The 17977-nt window shown below is 40.7% G+C and overlaps 1 protein-coding gene and 1 long non-coding RNA gene across 3 annotated transcripts in view; one reads left to right on the plus strand and one right to left on the minus strand.

Annotated features, from left to right (window-relative positions):
* The window catches only part of LGR4 (leucine rich repeat containing G protein-coupled receptor 4), a 112892-nt gene extending 102756 nt beyond the window's left edge, over nt 1-10136 (plus strand). For both annotated transcript variants that reach the window (XM_019551334.1, XM_019551335.1), the window contains 4 exons: nt 429-554; nt 2493-2614; nt 4102-4182; nt 7261-10136. In XM_019551334.1, coding sequence (XP_019406879.1) covers nt 429-554; nt 2493-2614; nt 4102-4182; nt 7261-8537 — 1606 coding nt within the window. In that variant the 3' untranslated portion in view covers nt 8538-10136. The remainder of the gene's footprint in view (nt 1-428; nt 555-2492; nt 2615-4101; nt 4183-7260) is intronic.
* Nucleotides 9282-17977, minus strand: part of LOC109321047 — a 10055-nt gene continuing 1359 nt past the window's right edge. Inside the window, exon 2 of the long non-coding RNA XR_002103945.1 lies at nt 9282-11101. This is a non-coding gene — a long non-coding RNA (uncharacterized LOC109321047). The remainder of the gene's footprint in view (nt 11102-17977) is intronic.

Consider the following 17977-nt stretch of genomic DNA (forward strand, 5'->3'; position numbering starts at 1 on the left):
CGGAACCCCACTGCCCACATCCTTCCAGGTTGAGAAGGACCCATCCACTACCACCCTCTGGGTGCGGCCCTCCAGCCAGTTGGTGACCCATTTGACTGTGTGGGTGTTGACACCACAGCCCCCCAGTTTCTTAATGAAAATTGCTGGAATACTAATACTTTTCCACTTAAACTGGTATGGGTTTGCATTTCATAATTGCCTGCCATCTCTTTGGATACCAAAACATCATGTACACGTTATGCAAACACAGCAGTTAAGAACTTGTATCTTGTACAGGGCAGCTCTTGTATAAAATGCTGCATAACAGCAATTTGAGGAGACAGGCTATTGTTCAAAGGTTCTAGAGTGGACCACTGCTCTATGGAATGTGCTATGATATATTCAGGTTTCCTATTACGTGTAATGCAGTTTTAATATTCACCTTTCAGAGACCTCAGTTTCAATGAGCTTATTTCCATCCCGACTGAAGGCCTGAATGGATTAAATCAACTTAAGCTTGCAGGCAATTTTGAACTGAAAGAAGCACTGGCAGCAAAGGACTTTGCAAAGCTCCGGTATGTTGTTAAACAGCAGAGGAGGAGGAGTATTAAGCCATGGAGTGTCCAAACTCACATTTAAAATGGCATTCAAGTAGATGTACAGAATGATAAAATTAATCCAGTTGTACTGGAAAGTTATAAATTATACTTATGTGCAGTATTAGTATTTAGTACTTGTACCATAATGTTGCCCAGGCACCCCTTAAAAACCCTTCTGTGATAGGTGCAGCAGTTTCTGTGACCCTATCTCCCTGAAACTTGGCAGGCTTCATGCCCTCAGAGGGGGTTACTGTTCTGGCAACTTCCATCCACGTTAGGCAAGAAATGACAAAGTTATAGGCATTTTCATGGTTCCCTATTATAGCCTATGGACAAAATGTTGAAACGCATCAAAACAAAGAATCAGTTTTGATTAAATTAAATGGAACAGTGGTTTGAAACTAAACGACTAAACAAAATACTATCCCTTTGAAATGGAAGTCAAAACGATGCTGTTTCGCACAGCCCTAGTGGTTAATGCAGGTAAAGTGAGCAGTGCGGGAAGGTAGAGGGGGATTAGAAACAGGGGACAGGGATCCAGATCAGCATCACTTAGCTAGAGGGTTTGGAGCAGGCACTTACAACCATATGAAATCAGGAAGTGGGTGATAATCCAGCTAAGCCACAAGCCAGGAGAGGTGCCTGTCAGACAACAGGGGTCTGGAACCACGAGGGCTCGAGCAGGCGGCATGGCAGGCTGGAAACGGCACGGGTCCAGGCTGGAAACCAGAACCAGGAACAGGAGGGCCGGAACTAGGATAAAATCAGGAAGTGGGACTTAGAGGACAGGAAATCAACAAGCAGGACCAAGGACACTAAGAACAAAGAGGTAAGACTAAGCAAACCAGGAGCAGGGAATCAGAAGCTCAGGGCTAGACAGGGAGATATCCTTCTTGTTTGAGTAGCCTGTTGGGTACTGAAAGGGCTGCTGCTTAAAAGCAGGCAATCCCACCCAGCAGGCAACTGGGTCCAGGTAGAGGACTAGATAGGCCACTAGCAACCAGGTCAGCTTGGGTAACTAGGACCAGCTGGTAGCAATTTGGCTAGCCTGTTGCCTTGGCTCCTTACACTCTGAAGTAGAAAGAGTGTAGTAATGCATTTACGTAGAGCACTGTCTGGGCTAATTACCTCTGTTTCTCAACTGCACAGACTAACTACCTGCAGCACCATGCTAAGGTGTTGTACTGTTGGCATTGTGAGCATTTGAGAGGGTTAACCAAACCCTCACATTATGTCTGTTGTTGCAGCTTGCACACCACACCTGTGTAGCCCACTGAGCTTAATGATTCAAATTGAAAGGTTCAGACAGTGACCTCAGTTAGGAAGGATTCAAGTACAGAGGCCCCCTATTTTTGCATTTCCCATTTCTGGCCAAAAGAAAGAGCCATACCAAGAAACCTGGAATTATAACACATAAACAAAATCAACAACGGTGATGACAGAGATGTGTGCTTAATATTGTGGTCATCTGGGAATTAACTTGTTTCTGCAGAGTTATTTTTCAGAAAGCTGCCTTAGTTTTCATTTTGGTGTGTATAAGTTATACCATAAACAGTAGCTACAACTTTGCTTTTCATAAGATGAAAAATGTGTAGTGTAGAAATGCACCAAACCCAAAGGAATCTTTCATTATAGTGACCCCAAACTGAAGGCTTGTGCAGAATCACCTCATCTTTAGTTCTGACTTTGCAAATCCAAGAATATTCTATTTGGTCAGTTCTGGTATTGCAGCGTACAAGATCTCCAGCAGCTTTTTTCACTGGTCAAGTCTGAAATTGGTCTTGGCTAGTAAATGTAACAAAAAGAGGTCTCTGTTGAATAGCTTGAGCGTTGAGACATGCCAACGCTGCTTATTAAACATTAAAAAATATAGACTACAGCAGGTAATAGTGCTTGTTGTTTTGCTCGTTTCAGGTCCCTTTCTGTTCCATATGCATACCAATGTTGTGCATTTTGGGGTTGTGACTCTTATTTGAAACTTAACACAGAAGAATCCAGCCATCAAGACCAAAGTGCAGCAATAGATCATGATAGAGGTGAGTGCTCGTTGGAAAAAGAGTTATAGGCCAGAGTAAACCAAATGTCTGGTAATTGTGTCCTCCAACAAGCAGATTCAACCAGAAAAGAACTGGAAGACTTTTTGTGATATGTGAATCCTCTGCAAAAGGATTGGCAGTAAAATCCAATTTCTCTCGCCAAACATGTGGAATTGGGCCTGCCCAAAATAATGTAGGCTTTTTTCTGTTTCAGTTAGAAAATATTTCTTTACTCTCATTGTTCTACACTGTACTTGGTTCTCAATTTTCATTTTCCTTCTGGAACCTAAAGTCCATCAGTGGTACTTTGCCAAGATCCAGTCAAATCCTACAATCTGTTGTGGGCCCAAAAGATTATATCCTTGGGACGTGGCAACAACCTATGCCAGCATCTTGTAGTAGAAATCTCTGGCAAGGGAGGCAGGGAGAGGAAGCTGCATGCTGATTTAGCTGCACCCCCTGTGGAGAGGCTTGATCAGGGTGATGTTTCTCCTATCTTTCTCCCACCCAGCATTCATTGCAAGGGCCGGTAGTATTGTGCAGGGAAGGAGACAAAGAAGGGGAAGAGCAAAAAGGGTTAAGGCGACTAAAGTGAGGGGCAGGGCAGGGAGGGAACCAAAATAGAGGAAAAGAAGTAAAGGTGTTTATAGACATGGTTCAGAAGTTTGGGGGGGGGGGGGGTCACACTTTATTAAAGCTCCAGGAATGTCACATGTCCCCATGCTGAAACATGGTGGTGGGGTTGCTTTTAACCAAAGCTTGTTGAGTGAGCTATAGTTAAAGCACTCCACCGCCATTTTTCAGTGCAGGGACGCCAATGCATGAGATGCTGGAGTCTGCTGGAGCACGGTAATTACCATGCTCCAGCAGACTCGGATTAATTGAGTTAAATACCATGCTCTAGTAGACTTCATTAATCTAGTAGGCCCAATTGATCGAGTCTGCTCAATTAGTTACATCTGCTGGAGCATGGTAACTGATTAATAAAGTCTGCTCCAACGCACCATAATTATGGCCTTTGGAGCAGCCTCGTTGCATATCTATAGGAGCCCTAAGTGATCTGCTCCTTTGCTGCCATTTATACGCATTACAGATTTTATCTTGTATGGGATTTTGCTACTTTTTCCCCTCAACCCACGGCAGGACCCAGAAAGCACCCCTCACAGTTCCCTGGGAGACATTTGCTTGGATGAGATTGGTTTTCCTTTTCGGGTTTCCATATGGCTTTCCTAAGCTTATTAAAACAAAATGCAAGCTAAATAGTATATGTATGTGGGAAAGGAATCCCGAGAGAATGGTTTTCTTAAATCTGAAGCAAAGTGGTAGTTAAAGGTGGGTGGGTGTTTTTTGTTTGTTCATTTTTCTAAACTATACATTGATAAGCCATAAGCGGGGGAAACATTTTTTTCACTATCTAGTTATAAATATTTGAAAAAAGCCATATGATGCCACCACAGGACTAAAATTGTTGCCTTTGGTTTACGCAGGCACAGCAGATGCAGATGTTCTAAGGAATGGTGAAAATGAAGAACTGGGTCGGACGATTATTCACTGTACGCCCACAACAGGTAAATATAGCAACCCACTTTCATCGTGCTTGGAACTCCTGGCTTTGAGTTGTGCTACAGCTGTCTGTTGAATTATGTCTTTAATTCCTCATGGTCCCTGTGTACCTCCTTTGTGCTAGCTCCTGTTTTTATATGTGGAATATTGTAGGGATTTCCTCAATCACAGGAAAAGCAATTTAGGATCAAAGTATCTTAATTTGTCAGTATTGTGTCTGTACTGATCTCAGCAGTTAAACTGGAAATGATTTTGATGTACTCTTTGTTTTTGGATTAGTTAGTGGCTCACAGAAGCTGTAATTCACATGCTATGGTAAAATCTTTACAATTCTTAGATCTCTAATTTTGCACTTGCCAGGGATGCTTTAGTCTTTTTACAGATCTAAGCATCACTACTTTTTCTGCAAGTTTATTATTTGCAAGTTTTTGACCAGTCCCTCCCTTACTTGCAATATCTTTTGTTGCTTTTGTCTTGAGTTAAAACATCAACCCTTTCTGCAAGTAATGAATCATTGCTCATAAAAAGCAAAAGTTGGGAGTAGATTTAATTCCAGGGTATGGACTACTGAGTGGGACCAGTGTACTAATGCAGTCATGAAAGCCTCAGCAACTCTCCTCCCTTCACACGTGCACCCTGAGAACAGAAAAAAAAATTGGCTGGAGGACGAGGGAAGTGAGGACGGAGAGGGGTCTGGATGTTGAGGGGGATTATTCTTACAGAGTTGCTGGAGAGAATATTGTAGAGCTGCTAAAAATGGCTTTAAGTAGGGTAGTCTTAGAAATATCAAATTTCCTTTCCTTCAACTCTTTCTTCCCTTTTGTTTTTCATATATGGCATGCTGTGTTTATTTTTAATAGTATCCTGCTTAGCAATTTTTGCTGTAACATATGAATCTAGTTCTGTGCTTTGATTATTGAGGAACCTTTTATTTGGTATGCCTACAAGAGAGGGAACTTTACCAGCCATTTCAGCTAGTCCATTTTCTAGTAATCCAGTTAACGCCATTATTTGTCCAGAAATAAAACTAATTAACTTCACAAGAAATTTTTTAATTCAGCTTGTTCCAAAAACTGAGTTCAAAAAGGCAGGTCAGGTCTTGAGGGATTGTTGCATTGACCTTTGATAATTTCCCACCATAACCATTTCAGTCAGATTTCAGAGCAGACAGTAGTACTTACTTGTTTACCTAACTGTAAAGTGTGTCAGTTGTGTATAATAATAATCTCGTGGCATTTTTGCTGTTTGTCATCCTTGAAGCTCTAACCTGTGGCTGTTGTATCTTGTGCTAGCTTTATCGGCTCCTAGAAATCATATCACCAAGCCAACAGCACATTCTGGCCACACCGTGTTTTGCCCTGACCGTCCCTAGCAGGTAGCATGGAGTTGGGGCCAAGACCCATACTATCGGTAATAAAAATTTTGAGTACTTAAAGAATTGCACTGCATTGCACATACACTGCAGTTCTTTCAGATGCTTTGGATTCCTCATCAAATAATTCTTGTGATAGCAATGTTGCCTTGCAAAAGAGTTAATGCAGAGAGGAGCCGAGTAAGTCTGTAAGCAATTAAACTACCTAAGTAAAATTATGACAGATTTATGATTTAAATTAGTTTACCATTGCATCTCTGGCTCTAGGGGCGAAGGGCAATGGCTATCACTAGGTGCAGATCTGTATATAAAACACCGTTTTTCTGAAATTGTGGAAATTGCATGTTCTAAGTGTCTCCAAAAATGATTAAGCCTCTGTTATTTAGGTGCTTTACTACAGGCACTCAAGTTGGACCATCTTGGCTAAAAACACTAGGAGCTGAGAGTCACTGATGTGTGGGAATAAACAGGGTGGGATCTTTTACTACATTTTGGAGGCCTGGAAATACATTTTTGGCTACTTTAATATTGCTTTCATCCCGTGAAGCAGCAATTTTTTTTTTCTTGTTTTTGTGCTATGAAATTATTCTGACGTGCTTCCCCCCCCACCCTCCCTGTTCTGCTTATGATTACAATTTCTTTGACAAACAATGTGTGGAAGTGCTGTTCTGTGAATCAGAATGGAGATACCAGTCCATATACATAGTCAAATCCCAAGCCTCTTAACATTCCTGATTTGGAAGAGAAAAGAAATGCACTTACCTCAGGGTATTAAAGTATTTTTTTCTTCCCTGGCACAGAAGCAGTTGCAATGCTTTTGAATGAAACTTCCCCTCTCCCACTTCCCCTTACTCCACACCCTTCTCCCTGTTCTGCTAACCCAGTCCTTAAACGTGTTCTCAAAGACTGGCTCCTACCCTGGGGGTCTTTAAGACAAGGCTAGACGAACACCTTGCTGGGGTCGTTTGACCCCAGTACTCTTTCCTGCCATGGTAGGGGGTCGGACTCAATGATCTGCTCAGCTTCTTTCCGACCCTACTAACTATGAAACTATGAAACCATTTGTTTCTTCACCTCAGTCACAAAATTTGAAGGGTGGTTCCCCCCACCCCCTGCTTTTTTGACTTAAGAGGGCATGCAGTGTTTCATTGGCAGAGTTGAAAACAGAAACTTGGGGAATTACTGCACCTACTGAAGTAGATAAATTGAGTTTACTAGTAAGTAAATTCAGTTTACTTAACAAAAGTGTTTCCTTTTGATTTAAGCCTAAGACAAGCAAAGTTAGTCCAAAAAAGGTGTTTGTGAATAATATAAGGGACCTTGTTTGGAAAAAAAACCCCCAAAAAACAATTTTTTTTGAGGGTGGGTTTAAACATTTAGGTTTTTTCCCCTCATTATACCAACTTGATTAAATGGTATGGAGATCAAAAAAGTAAGTGACACTAATAACATCTTTACCAACCATTTAAATTTAATTCCTGTTACATGGTGTATTCCCAAGTGACCATTCACTTCAGTAACTACCATTTCATGCATAATTAATTAGTGAATAGCTTCAGCAACATAGTTTACTTTCATAGTTTAGTGACCTATTTAGCAGTACAGCTGAGTCCTGCTATTCCAGAGATAATGAGCAGTTTCTTCATAGCTTTGAAAATATTGGGTTGTTTATGTACTGTTTTTCTTAATTTATTCTTTTATTTTTTTCTAGGTGCTTTTAAGCCCTGTGAATATTTACTGGGAAGCTGGATGATTCGACTTACTGTCTGGTTTATTTTTTTGGTTGCTATGTTCTTCAACCTGCTTGTCATTTTAACTATATTTGCATCTTGTACTCCATTACCATCCTCCAAATTGTTTATAGGCCTGATTTCTGTTTCTAACTTGTTTATGGGAGTCTATACTGGTATTTTAACTTTCCTGGATGCAGTCTCTTGGGGAAGATTTGCTGAATTTGGCATATTATGGGAGACTGGCAGTGGTTGTAAAGTTGCTGGGTTTCTTGCAGTGTTTTCATCAGAAAGTGCCATTTTCTTCCTGATGTTGGCAGCTGTCGAACGAAGCTTCTCTGCAAAGGAGATCATTAAAAAGGGGAAAAGCAATCGCTTAAAACAATTTCAGGTTGCTGCAGTTTTTGCTTTCCTGTGTGCAACAGTAGCAGGTTGCTTGCCTCTTTTTCATAAAGGGGAATATTCAGCATCACCCCTCTGCTTACCCTTCCCAACTGGAGAAACACCATCCTTGGGGTTTACAGTAACTTTAGTGCTTCTAAACTCATTAGCATTTTTGCTAATGGCTATTATCTACACTAAACTGTATTGCAACTTAGAAAAAGAGGACCTCTCAGAAAATTCACAATCTAGCATGATTAAGCATGTTGCTTGGCTAATCTTCACCAACTGCATCTTTTTCTGCCCTGTTGCATTTTTCTCATTTGCACCGTTGATCACTGCAATCTCTATCAGTCCTGAAATAATGAAGTCTGTTACTCTGATATTTTTCCCATTACCTGCTTGTCTGAATCCAGTCCTGTACGTTTTCTTCAATCCAAAGTTCAAGGAAGACTGGAAGTTACTTAGGCGCCACGTGACGAAGAAGAATGGTGCAGTAGCAATTGCAGTCAATACTCAAGGTGGCTGTGTGACACAGGATTTCTACTATGACTGTGGCATGTATACACATTTGCAGGGTAACCTTGCCATGTGTGAATGTTGCGAATCACTTCTTTTATCCAAGCCTGTGCCATGTAAACACTTAATAAAATCACACAGTTGCCCTACACTGGCAGTGGTACCGTGCCAAAGGCCAGATGGCTATTGGTCAGACTGTGGCACCCAGTCTGCCCATTCTGATTACGCAGATGAGGATGACTCTTTTGTGTCGGACAGTTCAGACCAAGTGCAAGCCTGTGGTCGTGCATGTTTCTATCAAAGCAGAGGATTCCCTTTGGTTCGTTATGCGTACAATATACCAAGAATTAAAGACTGAAAGGCTTTGCTGCAAGCTTTTCTCAAAAAAGAAAGAAGTACAATGTTTTATAGACCATTTACCTGTTCTTTCAACCAGGAAGCACTTTTGTAATCATTGTCTGGTGTAACTTGTAAAGAAGGGAAGCGGGCAGTTTATTTTTGAGCCATACATTTAAAAAAAAATGTTGCCCTGATTGTAAATAATTGGTAAGCCAAAATTTGTAACCCAGTATTTTTATTCTTTCCAAGCAATAGTGGCTTCTTTTATACCGTTTTTATGTGCTAAAGGTCTATTTCCATGTTGTACTCCAATTATTTTGCTTTTACTGCTGCGAGGTAAGCTCTGTCAATTTTTCCTGTTAAGCACAATATAAAGGACAGCTGTTAATATTAAGAAATTATTTTTAAAATGTGATTTTTCTATAATTAAGAGAGAAAATCTGTTGCTAGCTTTGTATAGGATATTCAGCATTAATCTCAGGATGACTTACTGCAGGGCCAAAAAAGGGACTAATTCTCCCATACAGAACTGTGAGAGCAATACAAGCATACTATATTTATGTTTTTTATATTTCAAGCTAAGATTTGATTTTAATAGGATAAAATATTTTGTTTTAATAGAAAATACTTCAACCCTCAATATCTGTAGACTGTCTGAAATGAGAATATTAACAGCTGTCAGGAACAGTAGAATTGAGCGCACACTTTAGGGATAATGGACATTGCTTCAGGTGAAACCACAGTAACTTACTTCAGTGTTTGGTAAAAAAATAAAATAAATAGTCTGAGAATTTTCATGAACTAGACAGTGTATATCATCACTGCTGTCAGTGTCTGGGGTTAGCTTGTTTAGAGATGGTAGCTAAAATATTTTGCAGCCCTGTCCAATGTTTGCAACAGTGCTTTAACACTCAGTGGTGTTTGTGAGCATATTGAAATTTTACTAAATAGGATGATAATGAAAAGCAGCTTTGCAGTATAGGAACTCCTGCATTTCTGCCAATTATTTTACAGAGGGTAAAGCATACTGTGGAGAGATGGACTGATTTGCATGTATATCAGTGAATTATTTTTTTTAAATCATTTGAGATCTGGGGCCCAAATGTCATTAAATTACAATCAACGATACTATTATCCATGCTTAGTTTGAAATCTGATCAACATAAAATTATGAATTCATGATCAAAATAAATATGTAAGTTTCTTGAACGGTATCATAAATCAATAGCAAATCCACTGCCATCCCAGTTACTCTGGAAATATTCTTTTTAAGATTTAAGCTAGATTGCGTTTTTGAGAATTAAACTGTACATACTGTGCATAGAATTAATTTTTATCTTTGTATTGTAAATTATTTGATAGAACACATGATGGGAAACGTGGCTTCAGTTCATTTTGTTAATTAAAGCTACCTCCTAAACTATAGTGGCTGCCAGTAGCAGAATGTTTAAATTGTGGTTTATATACTTTTTTGCATTGTAAATAGACATGGTTGTACATTGTCACTGTAATAAAAAGATTCCTTGTATATCAAAATCATGTAGCTTGTCCAAAATATTGGAGAGTTATTTACTGTATGCTGTAATTTTTGTAAGCCAAACTATTCGCAAGTAAAAAAGAAAAGTAAGAAAAACCCAGCTAAATAGAAACACTCCAGAGTTCTGCATTTGTACATATTTATATTGACAAATGATACAGCTTATGCTGGCAGGAGCGTCTCATTAAAAACAAATAAAGGGTATATGAGTATTGATAGTAATTATTTATCTCACTATTTTTAAAATGTAAGTGCAACAAGACTACAGATGCACACAATCAGCATGGGAAATAATGCTCATAAATATGGTGTCAGAGACAGTCTACTACATATGGTTGGAGTTTGGGGAAGGAGATGTGCCAAGAGAATAAGAGAGTTGCCAGTTTAAATGTGGATTTATGATCTCAGCCTAATGCTGACTCTGTAGACTTGCAGTAGGCTGAAACCTCCAGAGAAGTGTTTGGCTTTTTACAAAGTATTCTTTTTAAAGAGGCGCTGTCAAGTTTAGAAGTTAAACTCAAAAGTACCTTTACATTTTTAGTCTGACTTGGGCGGTCTTCCAGATTTTAAATATTTATTTTTAAAAACCACCATTTCCTTGCCAGAAGAGGGTTTTTTGGGTTTTTTTTTTTTTTTGGTTTCTTTTTTTTAAGCCACTGTTCAGTGCAACCCACAGTCCCTTTCACACTCCCTCTGTTGGCCAAATAGCAGCAGCTTATGCAGCTCTATTCAGAAGGGGGGGGAAATAAATGTCAGATGAAAATACGAAATCAGTAGGGAAGTAATATTACTATCAAATTTCCAAGAAGGTAGTGTTGGTCAACTTTTTTGCCATCTCAGTATTCATTTACTATTTATTGTTTGCTGATGCTTTCATTTTACAATTGACACTTCATGAAAAACATTACTTACATTGTCTGACACTGTGAACTTGAGGGTATATTGGTACTTTTATTTAAACATCAATATTTTCCAGACTTTATCATTTTGAATGTTGGGTTACTCCAGTTTCTTCAATGCTAGTTAACATAAATAGGTTCTTTCTACTACAGGGTAGAATTAAAAGAGAGGAACACAAACAATGATTTTCTGAAGTCCATATGAAACGGACCTGTTTTACCAACACAAAACAAGAATAGCTAATGTGGGATCCCATAGGAAGAACTTAATAGGTGTGTCCCCATGAGTGGGAACATACGTCTCCCCAGGGACAAACAGCAGCAGCACAAGGGAATGCCCGTGCCACGCGGCATATTACCCTAGGTTGGGTAGGGGAGGCTGAAGCCAGCAACTGCGGGCCCCATCAGCCTTATGTGGGGTCCTGGGGGCCTCCAGGAGCTGCAGCTGTGGCAGTCCTGCAGCAGGGAGCCTGGCCAGCAACTGAAGTGTGGCTCTGTCCAGCCAGGCTCCAATCTTGGATGGCACGCAGTGCTGCCATATGTGCTGCCCCCCTTTTTTAGGTGGTAGTTCTTTTGACCCCAGGATCTCTTGGGATCAACCCCTTCCCCCCGCCACAAGTGCTGCAAATGCCTGCATATGCAGCATCTTCACTTGTCTGGATGCGCCCACTGAGTATTAACAGGTAGGAAATGGCCTATCTCCAATGCCCTATGCTAGTTGAGTCAATTTCAGAAGTAGTGCCCAATACCAGAGCAACAATAGGGTAAGGATAGGAAAACCATCATTAGAGAATGCAGCTGTCAGCACCTACCCCACAAAGGTGCCATCTAATAAAACTGCCCTGTCTTCCATAAGATACACAAGTGCCTTGTATAGTTTAGTTAACTGTGCAGACATAAAGAATTAATATATGTGGAAGACACCATTTTTTTTACCCAATACTGCAATGGAAATTTCCTAGCTGCAGCCTTGAAGTTAAAGCCACCAAAACATTAAGAAGCTCTTCTGGATGACTACAGGAAATGGAATAAACAGATCACCTGATTCTCTTAACTTTTAAAGCACTTTAAACCATGGACTCAAAGCCATCTTCACAACAAGGATGTGAATCAGCTTCTTTCAAAATGCTGTCAAACACAAGTGATGGAGGGCACTCCTTAAAAACAGAATCTTATTAGCCAGAGAAAGCTTGCTTAATGTGCTGGAAGCAGGGACAAAATGCGTGTGGTCTTTGAACTGCAATTTGTAGAGGTAAAATAATATGATAAGAATTTTCCTTTTGGGGGGGGGGGTTCCTTTAATGGTGAGGAGGGGGGGAACTTAGGCTACCATGGGAGGACATAAGAAAAGGAAACTGCTAAATCTAAATTGGGCATCCATGTAAGAGTAAGTTTATTTTTACTTTTACGTGCATGTAAATCATTTTTAAAATGAGACTTTTTATTTCAAAGGCAGCACATCTCTTCCATTTTGAATGCTAACTGAAAAGAGCTGCAACCAGCAGTGTAGTAATGTGGCCAGGCGCCCAGGGCATAGGGGCAGCAGTGATACTTCTGGTTGCTATTGCCTTGCTGGTATGATACTGTGGCGGCAGCTTGTTTTTTTCGTTTCTCAACCCCACCCACTCCCACCCACGTCAGCATGTGCAGCAATTGCTTCAGTTGCCCCACTGTACTTAGACTACTGACTGCAACCTCAAACATTTTAAAAATCTGATATGCTTGAGTGATCATATGGACTTAAAAAATCTGCTGTTATAGGTCCCAAACTCAACACTTTGTTATTATTAATGCCTTCAATGGTAGTTTTGCATGACTAAAGTATTTAGGCCCGTGCATTTCTAGGAAACATTAAAACTGTTTACACAGATCAAGACAGAAATGGATTTGTGTATCTTACGTGGACATTTTTAAAAAGTAAACTCAAATACTATTTTAACCAATAAATGTATTGATATCTGTTATGTATAACCTCTGCTGTGGTTTTCTATTCAATGTGGAGCTATTTTTCTGTTACAGTGGTAATATACACTTAGCTTAAAGATGCACTTAGGAGTTTTTAACACTTTTCAGATATTTCCACACCCGGGTTCCAATCTGAATTGTCTGCCTGTTCAGCCCTGTAATTATAAGTTGGTTCCAAAACTGTGCACAGATCCTGTTTTCTCCAAATATTTTTTCTTTGGTTCCACGGAATGATTCGTACAACCTTATCTGTTCTAATTTGTATTCTTAATTCATCAAAACCAGGTTTTTTTTAGTAGCTTATCTATATCTCAAGTATCATGCTTTCAGTTTAATTATTTTTAATAGCATCACTTATAGCTACCTTTTCAGGATTTCAGTTCTTTTGGCCGAAGGCTTCTTTCGTCATTCTTCATATATACGGTAGACTGCACTAAATACATGACTGGCTTTCATAAATTAGAGCAGTGAGGACAAACTTTTTGGCAGGTCTGCCACAAATTAACCCTGCATATTCCCGAGTGCTCCTCAGATTCCCTTACCCTGCCCAATTTGCTTTGCTTTTTGCTCCCTGCCCTCTGTTCCCTGCTTGATCCACTGCCCAGGTTTTTCCTTGATGCCTAACCTATGACTATGTTGCCTGTCCCCTCTCTAATCTGCCATGTGCCACACAAAGAAGTTGTTTATGTCGCTTGTCAGGTATCCAGGTTGTAGCCATATTGGTCTAGAGGAAAAGTTAATTAGGACTCACACAGTAGAGATGATATCTTTTATTAGACTAACAAAATTGGAGTTTTCCATCTACTGACTCCTCTGTGAAATCCTATGAAATATGATCTTTCATTTCTACCCAGGAGGACTTTTCTCCAATGCCTAATGAAGGGAGTTTGTGCCCGAAAGCTTGCAATTAAAGAAGATTTTTTTTGCAGAACTTGTTGTTCTAATAAAATATATCATCTCTGCTATGAGTCCTGATTGCCTATGTCACTTGTGGCACACGTGCTACAGGCTGGCAACACCTGAATTAGTAAATGAAAATGCTTTTAAAGGGAAGGATAGCGCATCATAAAGTAATGTTTTGTCAGTTCCATACATTTACACTGAGAATCTGATTCCTTAGACCAACCTGTTTTTCATTAATGGTATTGTACTATTATTAAAAGTTGCATGTAGATTTTGCATACAAAATGTTAGTAATGACACTACTGCAGTATTTATTATGCAATCTTTATTTAGAGTTGTTCAGATAGTGACAGACTATAAATATTTTCAGATTGTATGAATATATGAGATAATTTGTTGGGTTTCAGTGACAAAAGTCAGCCTCTATTTAGGCAGAGAATGTTATGTTAGAAGGGATGTATGTTAATTGTAATTTTTACAAGAAGTAAAAATGATCATTTGGGTAATGGCTTGTTGCAACAGAAAACAGTAGAAGGATTCAAAATGAACAGGTCAGAAAGATCATGCAATGGTGTTTGTTCCATATGAAGCCTAACTTGGGGTATAAAACGTTTGCTTTTTATTAGCTTCAATTACATACTTGCTTCCTATGCATATTTTATAATATTAAATAAAATGTTCTGTTTTGATCATTCAAAACATTAACAAAGAAGCTAAAGCAAATGTACTTTGTGACCATGTGAGGTATTTAGTGAGGCTTTAGCCATGGTGGTTCTACTGTTGTTTGGAGCTTTATCCTAAGACGGACAATTATTTGAAGATGATGGGTGGATTAAATAAACTGTAAATAGCACTCTTAGATGCAGGGGTAGCAGTGAACATAGTCTTCCTGGACTTTCAGAAGGCCTTCGACACTGTCTCTCACCCCGTTCTCATTAAGAAACTGGGGGGCTGTGGTGTCAACACACACACAGTCAATTGGGTCACCAACTGGCTGGAGGTCCACACCCAGAGAGCGGTAGTGGAGGGATGTGGGCAGTGGGGTTCTGCAGGTCTCGGTCCTCAGGCCTGCACTGTTCAACATCTTCATCAGTGACTTGGACAAGGGGGTAAGTAGCAACCTGTTCAAATTTGCCGATGACACTAAGATGTGGGGGGATGTGGGCATGCTAGAAGGGAGGAAAAGGCTGCAATCAGACCTAGACAGGTTACAGGGGTAGGCAGATGAGAACAGGATGGGATGCAACACTAACAAGTGTAAGGTGATGCACCTGGGGAGGAACAACCGGCACCATACCTACAGGCTGGGGAACTCCCTTCTTGTCAGTACAGAGGCAGAAAAGGATCTTGGAGTCGTCATTGACTCCAAGATGAACATAGGCTGGCAGTGTGGGGATGCAGTCAGGCAGGCCAGCCATACCTTGTCATGCATCCACAGATGCATCTCAAGCAGGTCCAAGGAGGTGATCCTCCCTCTCTATGCGGCACTGGTCAGGCCGCAGCTGGAGTACTGCGTCCAGTTCTGGGCGCCGCACTTCAGGAGGGATGTGGCCAACATGGAGAGGGTCCAGAGGAGGGCCACCCGCATGATCCGGGGGCAGCAGGGCAGGTCCTATGAGGAGAGGCTACGGGACCTGAACCTGTTCAGCCTGCACAAGAGAAGGCTGAGAGGGGATGTAGTGGCTGGTTACAAACTAGTCAGAGGGGACCAGCAGACACTGGGGAAGGCCCTGTTCCCCCGTGCACTACCAGGAGTGACCAGGAATAACGGTCACAAGCTGGCAGAGGGTAGATTTAGGCTAGATACCAGGAGGCGTGACTTCACAGTTAGGGCAGCTAGGATCTGGAACCAACTTCCAGGAGAAGTGGTGCTGGCTCCTACCCTGGGGGTCTTTAAGAGGAGGCTAGATGTACACCTGCCAAAGTACTCTTTCCTGCCATGGCAGGGGGTCGGACTCGATGATCTGCTCAGGTTCCTTCCGACCCTAGGAACTATGAAACTATAAATTTCCTTTAGGCCTTGATTCTACTTAGCCAGTAAGCTTAGTGTATCTGAAGAGATGACTCAGCATCCATTAAAGATAGTGTAACAAGATGTAGATAGAGGAGCTCCCTAACAGAATGGAAGTCTGTGTCTACATTTGTGATGGAGACATATAGTTTTCCCTTACTGTAGGATTGTGGTACCATTTTGGTCCAATATCAAGATTAACTAACTGATAACCTGGAAGAGGCAGCTGTCATTGATTTGACCTCCATTTTGGTTGAAGAGATGAAATGCCCATGAATTTAGTCTTGTTGGCCCAGTTTGGATAATCATTATAACGAATGGTTGAATTGTTTACACAAGAAGCACTGTTCACTGGTGCTGTTATCGGACTGAACAAAACTGTTTTTGTAGCTAACATCAAGTAATTTCTAAATCCAGGTTATAACCAATATTTTTTGCTAGCTGCTGTATTGAGTAGGTAGCAACTCTTAAATAACTGAAGTGTCATATAAATAGTATGAGAGGATTTCAAAAATGTAGACTTTCCTCTATCAGGAGTTGCTGCCATGTTTCAGGCTCTTCAGTGACTTCTATTGAGATGTTAGGATACCACGTTTTCTGTGAAGTTGCAGATGTACTGAATCATGATTTTGCCTGCCTTGTATGAAAGTGAAACAGGCACTGAATAGTGTCAAATCTAGTCTTCCATTTTTTTGACATCCACCTCTGCTGTTTCATTTCATATTTAAATGAGATTAGCAATAAAAACAATAGCTGAACCCAGCAACTGTTATTCTTATCTCCAATTCAATTTTAGTGGCTTTCCTGGTAGTGAAATATTACTGTAATGGAATAAGAACAAATTAAGAAGTGCATTTTCCATAGAACGACATAATGCAGTTGGCATTGTGTACGTGCTAGAATCTTTGGTGGCGGGGCAGAGCATCTTAAAGATGTAGCTAAGGTTGGTCTTGATCTCATGAGATTCAATCTAAAAGGGGCTATCTCCCAATACTGTGGCTAGCTGTGGGTAACTAGGGTTCTGGTCACCACTCTAAATGAAGTGCCGCTGCATCCACTTTTGTCCTTTGCTGCCAGCAATGGAAATTAGCAGCACTTGGGGAAGGGCAGACCAGTTAGGGCAGGTTTGATGCTTTGGCTGTAGTGAGTGGAGATGGAGTTGCTTACAGCCAGTAGGGCAGCTGAGGATTTGTGGGGGTTGCATCCTGGTAGCCCTGGTCCCTTTGTTAGTCTCAGGTCCTGCCCCTGGAAGGTGCTGCTTGTTGTAAGGTGGGGAAAGGGGGTGTCAGAACAGTGTGCAGCCAAGAGATTAATGCAGCCCCCTGTCTGATGCCTTTGTCACCTCCTGATTCTGGATGATAGGCCAGCTATTGTAGGCTGTAAGGATGTTCCTGTGTAAGGGAGACCCTGGCTGTTAGCTGTGTCTGTACTTCTACCCATAGCAGTAGCATCTCCACTGGAGTGGGAGGCATGAAGCTGATAATGGGATGGGGGTAGGTAGCTCTCATGCTGCCAGGGTATAAGCATTAACTGTTACACCTGTGCTGTGTCCCCAGGGATCTATGAGGAGGAGGATAAACATTTTCAGAATGTAGTATAATATAATTAAAAGTATTACTTCTTCCAGAAGAACATTGACAGAGCAATGGTAAAGTATACTACAAATGAAATCAGATGTTAATTCTGAACAAAGAAGCGTGAAAATTGTTTTCAGGTATGCACCCGCACTAAATAGAAAGCTTAACCTCTGGTGGTGTCAAATTTATGTGGATCTGTGAGAAATGGAAATCATGTGGTATGTATGTTAAATCTGAAATGGTGGCTTTTGGGGTTTCTGGCCTCAGATCAAAGGGAAGTCATCTTTTGTTTAATGTTGCTCAGTCAATTAGTGACATGTCAATATAGGGTTTTCTTTGTTACAACATAACTGTTATCTGATCTGCTAAAATTGAAGATTATATGCACAAGGCATCCTTGCTGGAGGACGGGGGTGGGGGGTTATTGTGTAAAAAAGGTGATGTCTGTATTTAGTAATACTAAATACCATATTCACTCAAATCCAAGACAAAGACCCCCGTTTAATGGTAGTGGTGGTGGGGAACTGGTCATCTTCAAGTACAAGGTGGCTGGGGTGTGTGTATGGT

The sequence above is a fragment of the Crocodylus porosus genome, unplaced genomic scaffold, assembly GCF_001723895.1.
Source record: "Crocodylus porosus isolate Cpor-Errol unplaced genomic scaffold, CroPor_comp1, whole genome shotgun sequence".
In the NCBI taxonomy this organism is placed as follows: Eukaryota; Metazoa; Chordata; order Crocodylia; family Crocodylidae; genus Crocodylus; species Crocodylus porosus.